General features: G+C 49.8%; 1 protein-coding gene across 1 annotated transcript in view; it reads left to right on the top strand.

The window, feature by feature from the left end:
* Nucleotides 1–1,061: 1,061 nt before the first annotated feature.
* The window catches only part of LOC139268361 (mucolipin-2-like), a 67,556-nt gene continuing 50,093 nt past the window's right edge, over nt 1,062–18,524 (top strand). Inside the window, exons 1-3 of the mRNA XM_070886433.1 lie at nt 1,062–1,130; nt 4,124–4,251; nt 5,694–5,913. Coding sequence (XP_070742534.1) covers nt 1,062–1,130; nt 4,124–4,251; nt 5,694–5,913 — 417 coding nt within the window. The remainder of the gene's footprint in view (nt 1,131–4,123; nt 4,252–5,693; nt 5,914–18,524) is intronic.

Genomic DNA, 18,524 nt, shown 5'->3' with positions numbered 1-18,524 from the left:
TGTCCTGGGCCAATATTTATCCCTCGATCAACATTACTAAAAAGCGGATTCATTATCAAATTGATGTTAGTGGGAGCTTGCTGTGCAGTAATTGGCTGCCGCGTTTCCCACATTACAACAGTGACTACACTTCAGAAAGTACCTCATTGGCTGTAAGGCGGGTTGGGATGTCCGCAGGTTGTGAAAGGCGCAAAATAATTTCCCACTTTATCTAATTTCCTGTTTGAAAGTTATTATTGAATCTGCTTCCAGCGACCTTTCAGACAGTGCGTTCCCGATCACTACATGGGTTATTTGGAAAAGGCTCACACACCGAGACACACAGAGTGTTAGCATGTGAGCATTGTGGGCAGATACACTGAGTGCTGTCCCTCCCAATCCCCGGTGTTGGTGTTTGCCTGTGTACCGGGATCAGTCACAGGTATTGGGGGAGTGTGGGGGGTATGTTGGCCATTCAAAGGGGAAGGGTCCCAGATTATTTCATTGGGTGGAGGGGGGGGGGGGGTTATTTTAAGCAGACTCCAGGGAAGGGAGGGAGGGATTAATTGCTCTACTTTCTACCTGGCTTCACCTCTCACCCACACACACCTGGAGAGTGCTGAGACCCAGCCAGGCTCCTGCTCCGGCTCTCCCCAGGCTCCGCGGTCAGGCCACGCTGGGGCTGGGGACTGGGCGCTGGGCTGGGGCCTGGGGGTTGGGCCTAGGGGCTGGGGCCTGGAGGCTGGGGGCTTGGGCTGGGGCCTGGGGGCTGAGGCCTGGGGGCTGGGGTCCCGGGCTGGGGTCCGGGGGCTGGGGTCCTGAGGCTGGGGCCTGGGCTTGGGGCCTGGGGGCTGGGCCTAGGGGCTGGGGCCTGGGGGCTGGGCTCCCGGGCTGGGGACTGGGGCCTGGGGGCTGGGGTCCCGGGTCGGGGTCTGGGGGCTGGGCTCCCGGGCTGGGGTCCTGGGTTGGGGGCTGAGCCTGGGGCCCGGGGCCGGGCTGGGGGCTGGGGGCTGGGGGCTGGGGGCTGGTCCAGGGCTGGGCTCGCCATGCCCCACCTCCCCTGGGCTGCTATCCCAGGGGGGATGATCCTATTCCCGGGCTGTGAGCACCAGTGTGCCACAGACCTCGCGCTGTTGGCTGGCTGGCTGGGGGTGAGCCGAGGGCCCGGTCACTGACTAAGCCTCAGGGCCCAGCGGCAGCCCCTGCAGAGACACACCCCCACACAGCATTTCCCCCAGCCCCAGGGGCAGATACCCGCGGCAGGCGCAGACAACAGTTTAGGGCTAAAGCTGCAGAGCCAGGGCTACAGCTGCAAGTGAAGGGAGTCTGAGTGGGACTGAACCAGGGAGAGGGCAACAGGTGAGACACAGCAACTGCTGCATGGTCTGTCCCGAAGGCCCAGGGCTGATCTTCTCTTTACAATGCTGAACTCTTCCAACATTTCCTCTTCATTTCAGTTTTCATTTTTTTTTAATTTGGTGTGGGATGTTGATTTAAAGCACCTTTTTAATGTTTTTAATTCATTCTGGGGATCTGTGCGTCGCTGGCATTTATTGCCCGTCCCTAACTGCCCCTTGAGAAGGTGGTGGTGAGCCGCCTTCTTGAACCGCTGCAGTCCGTGTGGTGAAGGTGCTCCCACAGTGCTGTTAGGGAGGGAGTTCCAGGATTGTGACCCAGCGACGATGAAGGAACGGCCGATATATTTCCCAGTCGGGATGGTGTGTGACTGGGAGGGGAACGTGGAGGTGGTGGTGTTCCCGTGCACCTGCTGCCCTTGTCCTGCTAGGGGGTAGAGGTCGCGGGTTTGGGAGCTGTTTCCCAAGAGTCCGTGGTGAGTTTATCTGCGCCTGTCCTGTATTTTAGGGCAACGTGAGTGACTGAGTACTGCCTGTCTTCGTTTACTCGGGTTAAACGCTCCCCTTATCCCAATGCGACATTTCCAACGTAAATGCCAGGATGAATGTTGGGCACCCACAACATTAATATCGAAAAATCAAATATGAAACTGCTTCAAAGAGCCCAAAGCTCGTCTAGCTTAAGGATCAGTTAGTGACTAGTTTCTGGCGATGGAGGTGTGGATGTGCTTGCTGACCAACACTGGCTCCTGTTCCGGCAATGTCTTGATTTTAAAATTCTCATTCCTGTGTTCAAATCCTCTCCATGGCTTGACCCCTCTCGGTGACCCCCTCCAGCCCTCCCAGATCTCTGCGCTCCTCCAATTATGACCTTTTATGCGGCCACAGTTATAATCACTCCACCACTGTGCCTTCAGTTGCCAGGGCCCCAAGCTCTGGAACTCGCTCCCTAAACTTCTCCGCCTCTCTCTCCTCCTTCAAGACGCTCCTTAAAACCGACCTCTTTGACCAAGCTTTTAGTCACCTGCCCCTAATATCTCCTTATGTGGCTCGGGGTCAAATTTTGTAGTAATTACTCCTGTGAAACGCCCTGGGATGTTTTACTACGTTAAAGGCGCTATATCAATGCAAGTTATTATTGCGAATAAAGAGGACTTTTACAAATGTTTAACTGTAGCATTTTCATCAACTTTTATGTATTTAAGTTGATGATAAGCTATCGTCGTGTTGTACTGAATATCTGGTTCAACGGCCTAGTTGTTTTGATTCTTCATTCCAAAATAGTGGCCTGAGAATGTTTGCAAGAGATTTGTTAGAACATAACATAAGAACGTAAGAATTAGGAGCAGGAGTCGGCCATTTGGCCCCTTGAGCCTGCTCCACCATTCAATAAGATCATGGCTGATCTTCTACCTCAACTCCACTTTCCCGCCCGATCCCCATATCCCTGGATTCCTCTCGAGTCCAATGATCTATCTGTAGTGTATGTAATCACCTTTAGTAATGACTCCACGAGGCATGGTGTGATACTTAAACAGTGTAGACCTGTAGTCCTTTATTTGCAGCTCCTGAGTGAGGACAACAAGCTGAGAGTTCCTTTTTATACTGGGTTACCTGCAGTGTGCAGGCAACCCTTAGGTCTCCAGCAGCAGCACCCTCTGGTGTACAGGTAAGGTGTGTACAGTGTAAGTGTACATTCAGTGTTGCATAACAGTGTTACAGACATCACACAGTAAACAGGCATGCATACACAACACTATCGATCTCAGCCTTGAATATCATCATCATCATAGGCAGGTCCCTCGAAATCGAGGAAGACTTGCTTCCACTCTAAAAGTGAGTTCTCAGGTGACTGAACAGTCCAATACGGGAACTACAGTCCCTGTCACAGGTGGGACAGACAGTGGTTGAGGGAAGGGGAGGGTGGGACTGGTTTGCCGCACGCTCCTTCCGCTGCCTGCGCTTGGTTTCTGCATGCTCTCGGCGACGAGACTCGAGGTGCTCAGCTCCCTCCCGGATGCACTTCCTCCACTTAGGGCGGTCTTTGGCCAGGGACTCCCAGGTGTCGGTGGGGATGTTGCACTTTATCAGGGAGGCTTTGAGGGTGGTCCCTGTAACGTTTCCTCTGCCCACCTTTGGCTCGTTTGCCGTGAAGGAGTTCCGAGTAGAGTGCTTGCTTTGGGAGTCTCGTGTCGGGCATGTGGACAATGTGGCCTGCCCAGCAGAGCTGATCGAGTGTGGTCAGTGCTTCGATGCTGGGGATGTTGCCCTGAATATATTCAAAGACTGAGCTTCCACAGCCCTCTGGGGCAAAGGATTGCAAAGATTCACCACTCTGAAATTCCTCCTCATCTCAGCAATAAATGGCCGACCCCTTATCCTGAGACAGTGCCCCCTGGTTCTAGACTCCCCAGCCCAGGGGAAACATCCTCTCACCATCTACCCTGTCAAGCCCCCCCTCAGAATCTTGTATGTTTCAGTGAGAATATTAAAATAAAAGAAGCCATTGGGCAACAGAGCTCGGGGACGTTTGTAGGGAAAGCAGAAGTGACAGTCCTCGTGTGACAGAGATGTTTTAAGGGTCAGTCTGAAGCTGTCATGTGCACAGTTGGTGTTTCAGTCTTTAGCACGGGTATCCAGCATGGGCAACTGGATGAGTCATGACATCCTGCGAACCTTTGCATTCACCACTTCTAGCTCACATTTGCAATTTTACATAGAATTAAAACCAGACTGCCAGTGAGCTTGCTGGTCTGAGGGAGGGCCGATCATGCCTCATTATTTTAAAGCTGCTTAAAGCAAAGTGTGGACAAGGGGAGACGACCTTACAGTCCGAGCCAGGCCGTTCAGGAGAGAAGTTGGGAAACATTTCATCACACAAAGGGTGCTGGAGGTGTGGAACTCTGTCCCACAAAACGTAAGTAGATGCACAGCTCAATTCATTTAAAATCTCACATCGATGGATTTTTGCCCGTCGAGGGCCCCTTCAAAATACCGCGCACATTTCTTCCTGGCTGCGCAGGGGCTGCAGGGTGCTGTGCGTGTGCTGCACGGTTGCTTGGGAGCTGCACGGGTGCTGCAAAGAGCTGCACAGGAGCTGCAGGGTGCTGTGCAGCTTAAAGGAAAGCTTGTTACGGAGCCTAGGTGGGAAGTAACTTTTATTCAAGTGCACCCTTGTTTTTTTCTTTTGAGGGCACCAAAAACCACAAATTAACAAGTGAGCATAAAAAGGGAACCTTGTCAAATCAAATCAAATTAAAATTTGGTTGCCGGGGGTGATGATGCACTCCAGTCCCTCCGGCGCCCACCTCTGGCGGAAGGCCGCGAGCGTACCGGTGGACACCGCGTGCTCCATCTCCAGGGACACCCCGGCTCGGATGTAACCGCGGAAGAGAGGCAGGTAGTCGGGCTGAACGACCCCCTCGACCGCCTGCTGCCTGGACCGGTTAATGGCCCCCTTGACCAGGCCCAGGAACAGTCCTACGAGGAGGCCCTCGGACCTACCCGCTCCCCTCCGCACCGGGTACCCAAAGAGTAAATGGAATGTGGATACAGATCAGCCATGATCTGATTGAGTGGTAGGATGGGCTACAGGGGCTTAACCAATCACTGAATGTTAACAGGCAGGTACAGCAAGCAATTAAGAAAGCAAATGGTATGTCGGCCTTTATTGCAGGAGGATTTGATTATAAGAGTAAAGATATCTTACTGCAATTATACAGGGCCCTGGTGAGACCACACCTGGAGTACTGTGTACAGTTCTGGTCTCCTTAACTTAGGAAGGATATACTTACCATAGAGGGAATGCAACGAAGGTTCACCAGACTGATTCCTGGGATGGAGGGATTGTCCGATGAGGAGAGATTGAGCAGACTAGGCCTGTATTCTCTAGAGTTTAGAAGAATGAGAGGTGATCTCATTGAAAGATACAAAATTCTTACAGGGATTGAGAGGGTAGATGCAGGGAGGGTGTTTCCCCCGGGCTGGGGAGTCTAGAACCAGGGGTCACAGTCTCAGGATAAGGGGTCGGCCATTTAGGACTGAGATGGGGAGGAATTTCTTCACTCAGAGGGTGGTGAATCTTTGGAATTCTCTGCCCCAGAGGGCTGTGGAAGTTCAGTCGTTGAGTTTATTCAAGGCGAAGATAAATAGATTTTTGGATATTAAGGGAATCAAGGGTTATGGGGATCGGGCGGGAAAGTGGAGTTGAGTTAGAAGATCAGCCATGGTCTTATTAAATGGCAGAGCAGGCTCGAGGGGCCGAATGGCCGACTCCTGTTCCTAATTCTTATGTTCTTAAGTGGGCCTCCTCTTGTTTTTATGGTCCTACAAACACTTTTATTTTGACATTCTTTGCAGGAAACAGTTGGAAATGTCGGTGGACAGCTTCTCTTTGGACCAAGCGATGGACTTTCAGATTACCCCTACCCTGAGCATGGACACGATGAATGAGGAGAGGAGGCTGAGAGAGGACTTAAACTATTTCTTCATGAGTCCGTGTGAAAAATATAGAGCCAGGCGACAAATTCCTTGGAAGCTGTGCTTGCAAATTTTGAAAATTGTCATGGTGACAACACAGGTAAGAAACCCATCGTTGACACGAAGATTATGAGGGGGCTTGACAAAAGTGGACAAAAGCAGAGAGGATGTTTCCACTAATGGGGGAGACTAGAACTAGAGGGCATGATCTTAGAATAAGGGGCCGCCCATTTAAAACACAGATGAGGAGGAATTTCTTCTCTGAGGGTTGTAAATCTGTGGAATTCACTGCCTCAGAGAGCTGTGGAGGCTGGGACATTGAATAAATTAAAGAGAGAAATAGACAGTTTCTTAAACGATAAGGGGATAAGGGGTTATGGGGAGCGGGCGGGGAAGTGGAGCTGAGTCCATGATCGGATCAGCCATGATTGTATTGAATGGTGGAGCAGGCTCGAGGGGCCATATGGCCTACTCCTGCTCCTATTTCTTATGTTCTTATGTTCTTAATAACTAGACTAAATGTTCCTACCTATCAGAGAGATAAAAAGAAAGACTTGCATTTATATAGCACCTTTCACGAAATCCTTTTCACGACCTCAGGATGTCCCAAAGCGCTTTACAGCCAATGAAGTACTTTTGGAGCGTAGTCACTGTTGTAATGTGGGAAACGCGGCAGCCAATTTGTGCACAGCAAGCTCCCACAAACAGCAATGTGATAATGACCAGATAATCTGTTTTTGTTATGTTGATTGAGGGATAAATATTGGCCCCAGGACACAGGGGAGAACTCCCCTGCTCTTCTTCCAAATAGTGGCCATGGGATCTTTTACATCCACCTGAGAGAGCAGACGGGGCCTCGGTTTAACGAAAGACAGCTCCTCCGACAGAGGTGCCAAGTACAAGACTGTGTGACTGTAATCACCAGGAGGATGTTCGTGAGCTATCTTGCTTCACTTCATAGTTTCTTGGTATTGAACACGCGATTATAAGAAAGTAGGGCGATTTATTGGGCCGGTGTAAGCACAATGACTCACCTAAATCCTTTTAATTGTCTCTGACCGCCAGTTACTGATACAATAGTTCGAAGTTTATTCCTTTCTTTTCATACACTCGCGTCCTTTTAAAAATATATAACTGGCAATATGTCGGGGAAGGCGATCGTGGAAATGATGTGATTGGTAACCGAGATCCTGTCTCCGTCCTTCGATGTCACAGCATTGCAATCAACACCTGATACAGGAAGTGTACACAATTTGTAAACATTTATTCTCTGGATGTGGGTATTTCTGGCAAGAGCGGCATTTATCGCCCAGCCTGAGTCGCCCCGATAATGTGGAGGACCTTCTTCTTGAGCCACGGATTGTAGCAACTGAGTGATCTGTAGCGCCATCTTTGTTATACAGAAGGAGGCCCGGGCCGGCTCTCTGCAAGAGACCCTCAGCCAGTCCCACTCCCCTGCCCTTCCCCCGTAGTCCTACAATTTTTTCCCTTCAGATACTTATCCAACATAGAAACATAGAAACATAGAAAATAGGTGCAGGAGCAGGCCATTCGGCCCTTCTAGCCTGCACCGCCATTCAATGAGTTCATGGCTGAACATGAAACTTCAGTACCCCATTCCTGCTTTCTCGCCATACCCCTTGATCCCCCGAGTAGTAAGGACTTCATCTAACTCCCTTTTGAATATATTTAGTGAATTGGCCTCAACTACTTTCTGTGGTAGAGAATTCCACAGGTTCACCACTCTCTGGGTGAAGAAGTTTCTCCTCATCTCGGTCCTAAATAGCTTACCCCTTATCCTTAGACTGTGACCCCTGGTTCTGGACTTCCCCAACATTGGGAACATTCTTCCTGCATCCAACCTGTCCAAACCCGTCAGAATTTTAGACGTTTCTATGAGGTCCCCTCTCACTCTTCTGAACTCCAGTGAATACAAGCCCAGTTGATCCAGTCTTTCTTGATAGGTCAGTCCCACCATCCCGGGAATCAGTCTGGTGAATCTTCGCTGCACTCCCTCAATAGCAAGAACGTCCTTCCTCAAGTTAGGAGACCAAAACTGTACACAATACTCCAGGTGTGGCCTCACGAAGGCCCTATACAACTGTAGCAACACCTCCCTGCCCCTGTACTCAAATCCCCTCGCTATGAAGGCCAACATGCCATTTGCTTTCTTAACCGCCTGCTGTACCTGCATGCCAACCTTCAATGACTGATGTACCATGACACCCAGGTCTCTTTGCACCTCCCCTTTTCCTAATCTGTCACCATTCAGATAATAGTCTGTCTCTGTTTTTACCACCAAAGTGGATAACCTCACATTTATCCACATTATACTTCATCTGCCACGCATTTGCCCACTCACCTAACCTATCCAAGTCACTCTGCAGCCTCATAGCATCCTCCTCGCAGCTCACACTGCCACCCAACTTAGTGTCATCCGCAAATTTGGAGATACTACATTTAATCCCCTCGTCTAAATCATTAATGTACAATGTAAACAGCTGGGGCCCCAGCACAGAACCTTGCGGTACCCCACTAGTCACTGCCTGCCATTCTGAAAAGTACCCATTTACTCCTACTCTTTGCTTCCTGTCTGACAACCAGTTCTCAATCCACGTCAGCACACTACCCCCAATTCCATGTGCTTTAACTTTGCACATTAATCTCCTGTGTGGGACCTTGTCGAAAGCCTTCTGAAAGTCCAAATATACCACATCAACTGGTTCTCCTTTGTCCACTTTACTGGAAACATCCTCAAAAAATTCCAGAAGATTTGTCAAGCATGATCTCCCTTTCACAAATCCATGCTGACTTGGACCTATCATGTCACCATTTTCCAAATGCGCTGCTATGACATCCTTAATAATTGATTCCATCATTTTACCCACTACTGAGGTCAGGCTGACCGGTCTATAATTCCCTGCTTTCTCTCTCCCTCCTTTTTTAAAAAGTGGGGTTACATTGGCTACCCTCCACTCGATAGGAACTGATCCAGAGTCAATGGAATGTTGGAAAATGACTGTCAATGCATCCGCTATTTCCAAGGCCACCTCCTTAAGTACTCTGGGATGCAGTCCATCAGGCCCTGGGGATTTATCGGCCTTCAATCCCATCAATTTCCCCAACACAATTTCCCGACTAATAAAGATTTCCCTCAGTTCCTCCTCCTTACTAGACCCTCTGACCCCTTTTATATCCGGAAGGTTGTTTGTGTCCTCCTTAGTGAATACTGAACCAAAGTATTTGTTCCCCGTTATGACTTCCCCTGATTCTGACTGCAGGGGACCTACGTTTGTCTTTACTAACCTTTTGCTCTTTACATACCTATAGAAACTTTTGCAATCTGCCTTAATGTTCCCTGCAAGCTTCTTCTCGTACTCCATTTTCCCTGCCCTAATCAAACCCTTTGTCCTCCTCTGCTGAGTTCTAAATTTCTCCCAGTCCCCAGGTTCGCTGCTATTTCTGGCCAATTTGTATGCCACTTCCTTGGCTTTAATACTATCCCTGATTTCCCTAGATAGCCACGGTTGAGCCACCTTCCCTTTTTTATTTTTACGCCAGACAGGAATGTACAATTGTTGTAATTCATCCATGCGGTCTCTACATGTCTGCCATTGCCCATCCACAGTCAACCCCTTAAGTATCATTCGCCAATCTATCTTAGCCAATTCACGCCTCATATCTTCAAAGTTACCCTTCTTTAAGTTCTGGACCATGGTCTCTGAATTAACTGTTTCATTCTCCATCTTAATGCAGAATTCCACCATATTATGATCACTCTTCCCCAAGGGGCCTCGTACAATGAGATTGTTAATTAATCCTCTCTCATTACACAACACCCAGTCTAAGATGGCCTCCCCCCTAGCTGATTCCTCGACATATTGGTCTGGAAAACCATCCCTTATGCACTCCAGGAAATCCTCCTCCACCGTATTGCTTCCAGTTTGGCTATCCCAATCTATGTGCATATTAAAGTCACCCATTATAACTACTGCACCGTTATTGCATGCACTCCTAATTTCCTGTTTGATGCCCTCCCCAACATCACTACTACTGTTTGGAGGTCTGTACATAACTCCCACTAACGTTTTTTGCCCTTTAGTGTTCTGCAGCTCTGCCCATATAGATTCCACATCATCCAAGCTAATGTCTTTCCTAACTATTGCATTAATCTCCTCTTTAACCAGCAATGCTACCCCACCTCCTTTTCCTTTTATTCTATCCTTCCTGAATGTTGTATACCCCTGGATGTTGAGTTCCCAGCCCTGATCATCCTGGAGCCACGTCTCCGTAATCCCAATCACATCATATTTGAAAGCTCCCTTTTGAAAGCCGCGATTGAGTCTGCCTCCACCACCCTCTCAGGCCGTGCATTCCAGATCCTAACCACTCGCTGCGTAAAAACGTTTTCCCTCGTGTCGCCTTTGGTTCTTCTGCCAATCGCCTTAAATCTGTGTCCTCTGGTTCTCGACCCTTCCACCAATGGGAACAGTTTCTCTCTTTCGACTTTGTCTAGTCAACAAAAACACCTACATTTATATAACGCCTTTAACATAGTGAAACGTCCCACGGCGCTTCACAGGAGCATTATGAAATAAAAAATTTGACACCGAAGAAATTAGTGCAGGTGACCAAAAACTTGGTCAAAGAGGTCGGTTTTAAGGAGCATCTTGAAGGAGGAAAGAGAGGTAGAGAGGTGGAGAGGTTTAGGGAGGGAGTTCCAGAGCTTGGGGCCCAGGCATGGCACTGATAGTTGAGCGATTATAATCAGGGATGCTCAGGAGGGCAGAATTAGAGGAGCGCAGACTTCTCGGGGGGTTGTGGGGCTGGAGGAGATTACAGAGATAGGGAGGGGCGAGAGCCATGGAGGGATTTGAAAACAAGGATGAGAATTTTGAAATCGAGGCATTGCTTAAGCAGGAGCCAATGTAGGTCAGCGAACACGGGGGGGTGATGGGTGAGCGGGACTTGGTGTGAGTTAGGACACAGGTCAGCGAGCACAGGGGGTGATGGGTGAACGGAACTTGGTGTGATTTAGCACACGAGCTGCCGAGTTTTGGAACACCTCTAGTTTGTGTAGGGTAGAATGTGGGAGGCCAGCCAGGAGTGCGTTGCAATAGTCAAGTCTAGAGGTAACAAAGGCATGGATGAGGGTTTCAGCAGTGGATGAGCTGAGGCAGGGGCAGAGACAGGCGATGTTATGGAGGTGGAAATAGGCGGTCTTAGTTAAACCGCGGATATGTGGTCAAATCTAACACATTATGATTTTGAACACCTCGATCAAATACCCTCTCAATCTTCTCTGTGTCATGTATTCAACTGTCATTGTAACCCATGTATAAGCTGACCTAAGTTGTACATCTTGAGAACATTGACCACAAGAGGGTGAACTTGTGGGAGACACTCCTAACCTGGACTTTCAGGTATAAAAGGGGAAGCTTCACCCACCTTCATTACTTGAGGTCTTGGTAATAAAGGTAACGGGTCACAGAGTGACCTTCTCTCAAGTATGGGCCTCGTGAGCATTTATACTATATAGTAAGGACATATCATTGGCGACGAGAAACTGGGATTTAAATCACGCGAGCATGGCCACTAGCAGCACAGAAGCGAGGTACTGTGTTGGTGATGATTGGGACAACTTTATTGAGAGACTACAGCAAAGTTTTGTCACTAAGGAATGGCTGGGACAGGATTCGGCCGACAAACGCAGGGCTCATCTCCTGACAGTTTGTGGATCCAGGACGTACTCCCTGATGAAGGACCTTCTAGCGCCAGAGAAGCCGGCGGACAAGACGTTCGAAGAGCTCAGTAAGTTGATCGGGGAACACCTTAAACCGGCGAGCAGCATGCACATGACGAGACACCGGTTTTACACACACCGGCGGCGAGAAGGGCAAAGCGTTCCAGACTTCGTGGCAGACCTCCGGCGACTGGAGAGCCTATGTAAGTTCCCAGATACATGCAGAGCGGAGATGCTGCGAGACTTTTTTATTGAGGGCATCGGGCACGCTGGGGTTTTCAGGAAACTGATTGAGACCAAAGACTTGACCTTGGAAGCGGCGGCTCTGATAGCCCAGACATTTATCTCAGGGGAGGAAGAGACCAGAATGATTTATGGCAAAAATCTTGGCTCAAATGTGGCAAACGACCAGGCAGTCAACATTGTTAACGCGACACACAGTTCTCTAGGCAGACAAGGGCAATCGGACATGCCCCAGCATGTAGTCGAACCCAAAGGGGGAATTCAACAGAGACAATGGCTAACTGAACGGCGATTCATGCCATCGCAATGGACAATGCGGCCAGTAATGGGGCCATCAACACCTGTTAATGGTGCGCTTAAGGACAGTTACAGAGACGGTCAGAGACGATCAACTGGTAATGGACCTTTTGTTTCCAACAACGGGGCCTCCAGCTCATGCTGGAGGTGTGGAGGCAAACACCCAGCCAGAGCTTGCAGGTATCAGCAATATACCTGCAGCAATTGCAACGTCAGCGGTCACTTGGGCGTATGTGCAGGAAGCCTGCAGCCAGATTGATGTACGAGGAGGACGGGCCCGATGTAAGCCCTACAAAGCCAAATGAATACTGGGGGAAATCACTGGAAGCTGAAGTTCAGAGAGTTCATGTGGAGCACATATACAGTTCATACACCAGGACGCCACCGATAATGATGAAAGTGCTCCTCAATGGCATCCCAGTATTAATGGAGCTAGACACGGGGTCAGCCAGTCCCTGATGAGTATCAAACAGTTCGAAAGGTTGTGGGTGTCGAAGGCCAGGAGGCCAAAATTATTGCCGATTGACGCACAGCTACAGACATATACAAAGGAGATCATTTCGGTGCTAGGCATCGCCACAGTAGTTGTGACCCACAAAGATTTGGAGAACAGGTTGCCACTCTGGATTGTCCCGGGGGACGGTCCCGCACTACTGGGGAGGAGTTGGTTTGCTGTCATGAACTGGAAATGGGGCGATGTCAATGCAATTTCCTCTGTGGAGCAAGTATCATGCTCACAGGTCCTGGACAAATTTGACTCATTATTTTAACCCGGCATTGGCACTTTCATGGGGGCCAAGGTAGTGATTCACATAAACCCGGACGCCAGGCCAGTACACCACAAGGCCAGAGCGGTGCCGTACATGATGCGGGAAAAGATAGAATGCGAATTGGATCGCCTGCTGAGGGAAGGCATCATCTCGCCAGTCGAATTCAGTGACTGGGCGAGCCCGATTGTGCCGGTGCTCAAGGCGGATGGGTCAGTCAGGATATGTGGCGATTACAAGGCCACCATCAATTGGGTGTCACTCCAAGACCAGTGCCCGCTACCGAGAGCGGAGGACCTCTTTGCGACGCTATCCGGTGGCAAACTTTTTTCAAAATTGGACCTGACCTCAGCTTACATGACCCAGGAGCTGGCGAGTGAGTCGAAGAAGCTGACCACCATCACGACACACAAGGGGTTGTTTGAGTATAACAAATGTCCGTTCGGGATTCGTCTGATCTCTCAGCAAAATATGGAAAGTCTCCTCAAGTTGATTCCAAGGACGGTGGTTTTTCAGGACGATATCCTCATCATGGGTCGCGATACTGAAGAACACCTCCACAACCTGGAGGAGGTGCTACACAGACTGGACCGGGTAGGGCTGCGACTGAAAAAGGCGAACTGCTTCTTCTTAGCTCCAGAGGTAGAATTCCTGGGGAGGAGGGTAGCAGCAGACAGGATCAGACCTACTGCGTCTAAAACGGAAGCGATCCAGAGAGCAGCCAGACTCCGTAACACGATGGAGCTGCGTTCATTCCTGGGGCTCCTGAACTATTTTGGTAACTTTCCTCACAAATTGAGCACGCTGCTAGAGCCGCTACACGTGCTCCTACGCAAAGGTAATGATTGGGTCTGGGGGGACAGCCAGGAAAGGGCTTTTAATAGAGCACGCAATTTGTTATGCTCCAACAATCTGTTAACGCTATATGATCCATGTAAGAAACTTGTGTTAACGTGCGATGCGTCGTCCTATGGTGTCGGGTGTGTGTTGCAGCATGTTAATGACAAGGGTCAGTTACAGCCAGTTATTATGCCTCCAGAAGTCTGTCCCAGGCTGAAAGGGGCTACGGAAATGATAGAAAAGGAAGCGCTTGCATGTGTATATGCGGTAAAAAAAATGCAAAAGTACCTATTTGGCAGGAAATTTGAGCTGGACACAGATCACAAACCCTTATCGTCCCTTTTGGCCAACAACAAGGCCATAAATGCAAATGCGTCGGCCCGCATACAGAGGTGGGCACTCACGTGAGCCACCTATGACTATACAATTCGGCACAGACCGGGCACTGAAAACTGCGCCGATGCACTCAGCAGGCTCCCACTAGCCACCACTGAGGGGGCTACCGAGCATGGTGTTGAGATGGTCTTGGCTGTTGAAGCTTTCGGAAGCGAAGGCTCACCTGTGACAGCCTGTCAGGTTAAAGTCTGGAGAAATAAAGACCAGTTACTGTCTTTAGTTAAGAAATGTGTCCTGAATGGGGACTGGGCAGCCACGTACAGGGCATGCCCTGAGAAATTTAAACCGTTTCATAGGCGCAAGGATAAACTCTCGATTCAGGCCGATTGCCTACTGTGGGGAAACCGAGTAGTCATGCCCCAGAGGGGCAGAGAGGTGTTTATCAGAGAACTCCACAATGAGTACCCGGGCATTGTCACGATGAAGGCAATTACCAGGTCACACGTTTGGTGGCCAGGGATAGATGCAGATCTGGAACTTTGTGTTCGCAGGTGCAACGCGTGTGCCCAGCTGGGCAATGCGTCCAGGGAAGCCCCCCTTAGCCCCTGGTCCTGGCCCGCCAAGCCGTGGTCACGCATCCATGTGGACTATGCAGGTCCTTTCATGGGAAAAATGGTTTTGGTTGTAGTAGACACCTACTCCAAATGGATTGAGTGTGACATTTTAAATTCAAGCACATCCTCTGCCACGGTAGAAAGTCTGCGGGCAATGTTCGCCGCCCATGGTCTACTGGATGTCTTGGTCAGCGACAATGGCCTGTGCTTTACAAGCACTGAATTCCAGGACTTCAAGCTCACAGGGGTTCCACCCGCAGAGCTGCTAATGAAAAGGACGCTCAAAACCAGGTTATCCCTTATACACCCTACTATGAAAGAAATTGTTGAGAGCAGGCATCAGTCACAATATGACTACCATGACAGGAATGCGAGGGCGCGATGTATTGATGTCAATGACCCTGTTTTTGTCCTCAGCTACGCTGCAGGGCCCAAATGGCTTGCAGGCAGTGTGATTGCCAAAGAGGGGAATAGGGTTTTGGTAGTTAAACTTACCAATGGACAAATCTGCTGCAAACACGTGGATCAAACTAAAAGGAGGTTCAGCAACCCCATAGAAGAAGCAGAGGAAGAACACGATGTAGAGTTCACTCCACCACAGGTGACCGAACACTGGAACCAAGTGGAGAAGAGCCCAGTCACTGTGGGCAGTCCGGACAGGCCTGAGGCATGCAAACAGCAGACACTCAGGCCAGCGCCCAACAACCAGAGCACCAACTCAAGCACTCTACAAGGGAGCGTAAACCACCAGAGAGACTCAACCTGTGATCCCAATAAGACTTTGGGGGGGAGGTGATGTCATGTATTTAACTGTCATTGTAACCCATGTATAAACTGACCTCAGTTGTTCACCATGAGAACATTGACCACAAGGGGGTGAACTTGTGGGAGACACTCCTAACCTGGACTTTCAGGTATAAAAGGGGAAGCTCCACCTACCTTCATCACTTGAGGTCCTGGTAATAAAGGTAACTGGTCACAGAGTGACCTTCTCTCAAGTATGGGCTTCGTGGGCATTTATACTGTATAGTAAGGACATATCACTCTGCTCTGAGAACAACCCCAGCTTCTCCAGTCTCTCCAGGTCATTGAAGTCCCTCATCCCTGGAACCATTCTGGTCAATCTTTTCTGCTCCCTCTCTAAGTCCATGGAATTCGTACATGGGATTTAGCCGGCATTTATTGCCCATCCCTAATTGCCCCTTGAGAAGGTGGTGGTGAGCCGCCTTCTTGAACCGCTGCAGTCCGTGTGGTGAAGGTGCTCCCACAGTGCTGTTAGGGAGGGAGTTCCAGGATTGTGACCCAGCGACTCAGTTAAAGAGCTGTAGCTGTTCGAATCTGACAATCTGACTGGAGCTTCACATTAGCAAAGCTCCTACAGCACTGAGAAAGTCAGGAAAACAAGCACTGAGCATAAAAGTTCTTCCGTATCCCCCTTCCTGCCCCTTTCCCTGCCCCCTGCCCTCCCCTCCCCCTCCCCCTCCCCGGCCCTGCTCTCCACTCCCCCTCCCCCTCCCTGCTCTCTCCTCCCCCTCCCTGCTCTTCCCCCCCCCCTCCCCCCGTCCACCAATGTGCTATTTTTGTTGGCCATCTGTTTCCTGCAGAGATTGGTAACCCCCAGAAATGTTTTTGTGCAACCTTACTTGATCACTTCTGCTTTCCTCAGTCACAATTACAGCCACCTTTTCCTCTTTTGCGTCTTGAGTTCACTGAAGCCTATTTATGTTACACGGAGTGTCCAGCCCAGGAACAGGCCATTGGGCCCAGCGCTCCGTGCCGGGGTTTATGCCCCACACCAGCCCCCTCCCAACCCTCTCCATCTCACCCTATCCCCAGATCCCGCTATCCCCAGAAACGGGCTGTAATGCTGTACAAAGTCCAAGCTTGATAGTTTATCAACAAGAGAAGAAAGACTAACTGGCCTAGAATTTGTTGGATAATCACTTCCTGCATTTTGTCTCGGAGAAGGGAATCACATGCTCCGGCACAGTTTCTCTTCCCCTGAATTTTGATCAGTTTTCTTCCCAATCTGTTGGTTCAGGGATTTCTCACCAGAACCCAATGATTTTTTATCATAGAACCATAGAAATTTACAGCTCGGACGGAGGCCATTCGGCCCATCGTGTCCGTGCCGGCCGACCAAGAGCTATCCAGCCTAATCCCACTTTCCAGCTCTCGGTCCGTAGCCCTGTAGGTTACGGCACTTCAGGAGCACATCCAAGTACTGTTTAAATGTGGTGAGGGTTTCTGCCTCTACCACCCTTTCAGGCCGTGAGTTCCAGACCCCCACCACCCTCTGGGGGAAGAAATTTCCCCTCAAATCCCCACTAAACCTTCTGCCAATTACTTTAAATCTATGCCCCCTGGATGTTGACCCCCTCTGCCCAGGGAAACAGGTCCGTGCTATCTACTCTATCCAGGTCCCTCATAATTTTATACACCTCAATCAGGTCTCCCCTCAGGCTCCTCTGTCCCAAAGAAAACAATCCCAGCCTATCCAATCTTTCCTCATAGCTAAAATTCTGAGTCTTGGCAGCATCCTGTCTATCGTAAGTTTGAAGAATTTCTATGGTACAGTACCATCTCTCGTTGAGTAACAGCCTCCGCTAACTGTTTTATATCCACTTCTGGTTGTTCACCAATCCCAATATCCGCTTGATGAAAACTGTGGGCTAGTCCTCATTCTCTGTCTCTGCCAGTCCCTCACCCACCATCTGGAGTACTGTGTTTGGCTTTGTACACCGAACCTCAGGAAAGGTACATGTGACCGGGAAGGGGAGCAGTGAAGATTCACCAGAAAGCTGCCGGGGATTAAAGGGTTAAATGATGAGGCTGGGTTGCGTAACCTGGCTTGTGTTCCCTCGAGTTTAGCGGGTGATCTAATCAAGAGATTATGCAGGATTGATGCAGATAAATGATCACCTCTGATGGGGGAACCCAGAACAAGAAGGCAGAATCGTAAAATGACTGCTACACCATTTAAGGAGTGAGATCGGGATGAACTGGTACAGGTACCACCAAAAGGCTGTGCATGCTTCATCAATTGAAAATGTCAAAACTGAGAGCGATGGGTTTGTGTTGGGAATGGGTTTCAAGAGAAGTGGAGTAAAACTGGAGTTCAGGTCAGAGTTCAGCCACGACCTTATTGAATGGCGGAGCAGCCTCAAAGGGCCGTATGGCCTACTCCTGCTCCTAATTCTTACGTTCTTACGTCCTTAAAGGTTGGTGAATGGAGGTACAGATCAGCAATGATCTAATTGAATGGCGGTATGGGCTGAAGGGCTGATGGGCCTCCTCTTGTTCCTGGTGAGCATTTAGAACTCCCCAGTGTTGCCGTGACCCGAAGAGAAGGCAGTATGGTTGCTCCCGAATGTCTCTCGGGAGCACCGAAGGAGAGGGAATTAGCTTTATGTGAGCATAATCCAAGTATCCATGCTGGGAATGAGGATCTCAGATACGGACAGGAACGGGACCGGTCCGGGATACTTTCCCCCATCCTGTGCTCACCGACCTACACTGGCTCCCGGTCCAGCAATGTCTAGATTTTTAAATTCTGATCCTTGCTTTCAGATCCCTCCATGGCCTCGCCCCTCCCTATCTCTGTAATCTCTTCCAGCTCCACAACCCTCCGAGATCTCTGCATCCCTCCAATTCTGGTATCTCCGATTATAATCACTCCACCATCGGTGGCCGTGCCTTCTGTTGCCTGGGCCCCAAGCTCTGGAATTCCCTCCCTAAACCCCTCCGCCTCTCTCTCCTCCTTTAAGACGCCCCTTAAAACCCACCTCCTTGACCAAGCCTTTGGCCACCTCTCCTGACATCTCCTGATGTGGCTCGGTGTCCAGTCCGATTATCGCTCCTGTGAAACACC

This window comes from Pristiophorus japonicus, chromosome 8, assembly GCF_044704955.1.
Source record: "Pristiophorus japonicus isolate sPriJap1 chromosome 8, sPriJap1.hap1, whole genome shotgun sequence".
NCBI lineage: Eukaryota > Metazoa > Chordata > Chondrichthyes > Pristiophoridae > Pristiophorus > Pristiophorus japonicus.
Note: the sequence above shows the minus strand (reverse complement) of the source record. Positions and strands in the feature narration are given on the sequence as shown.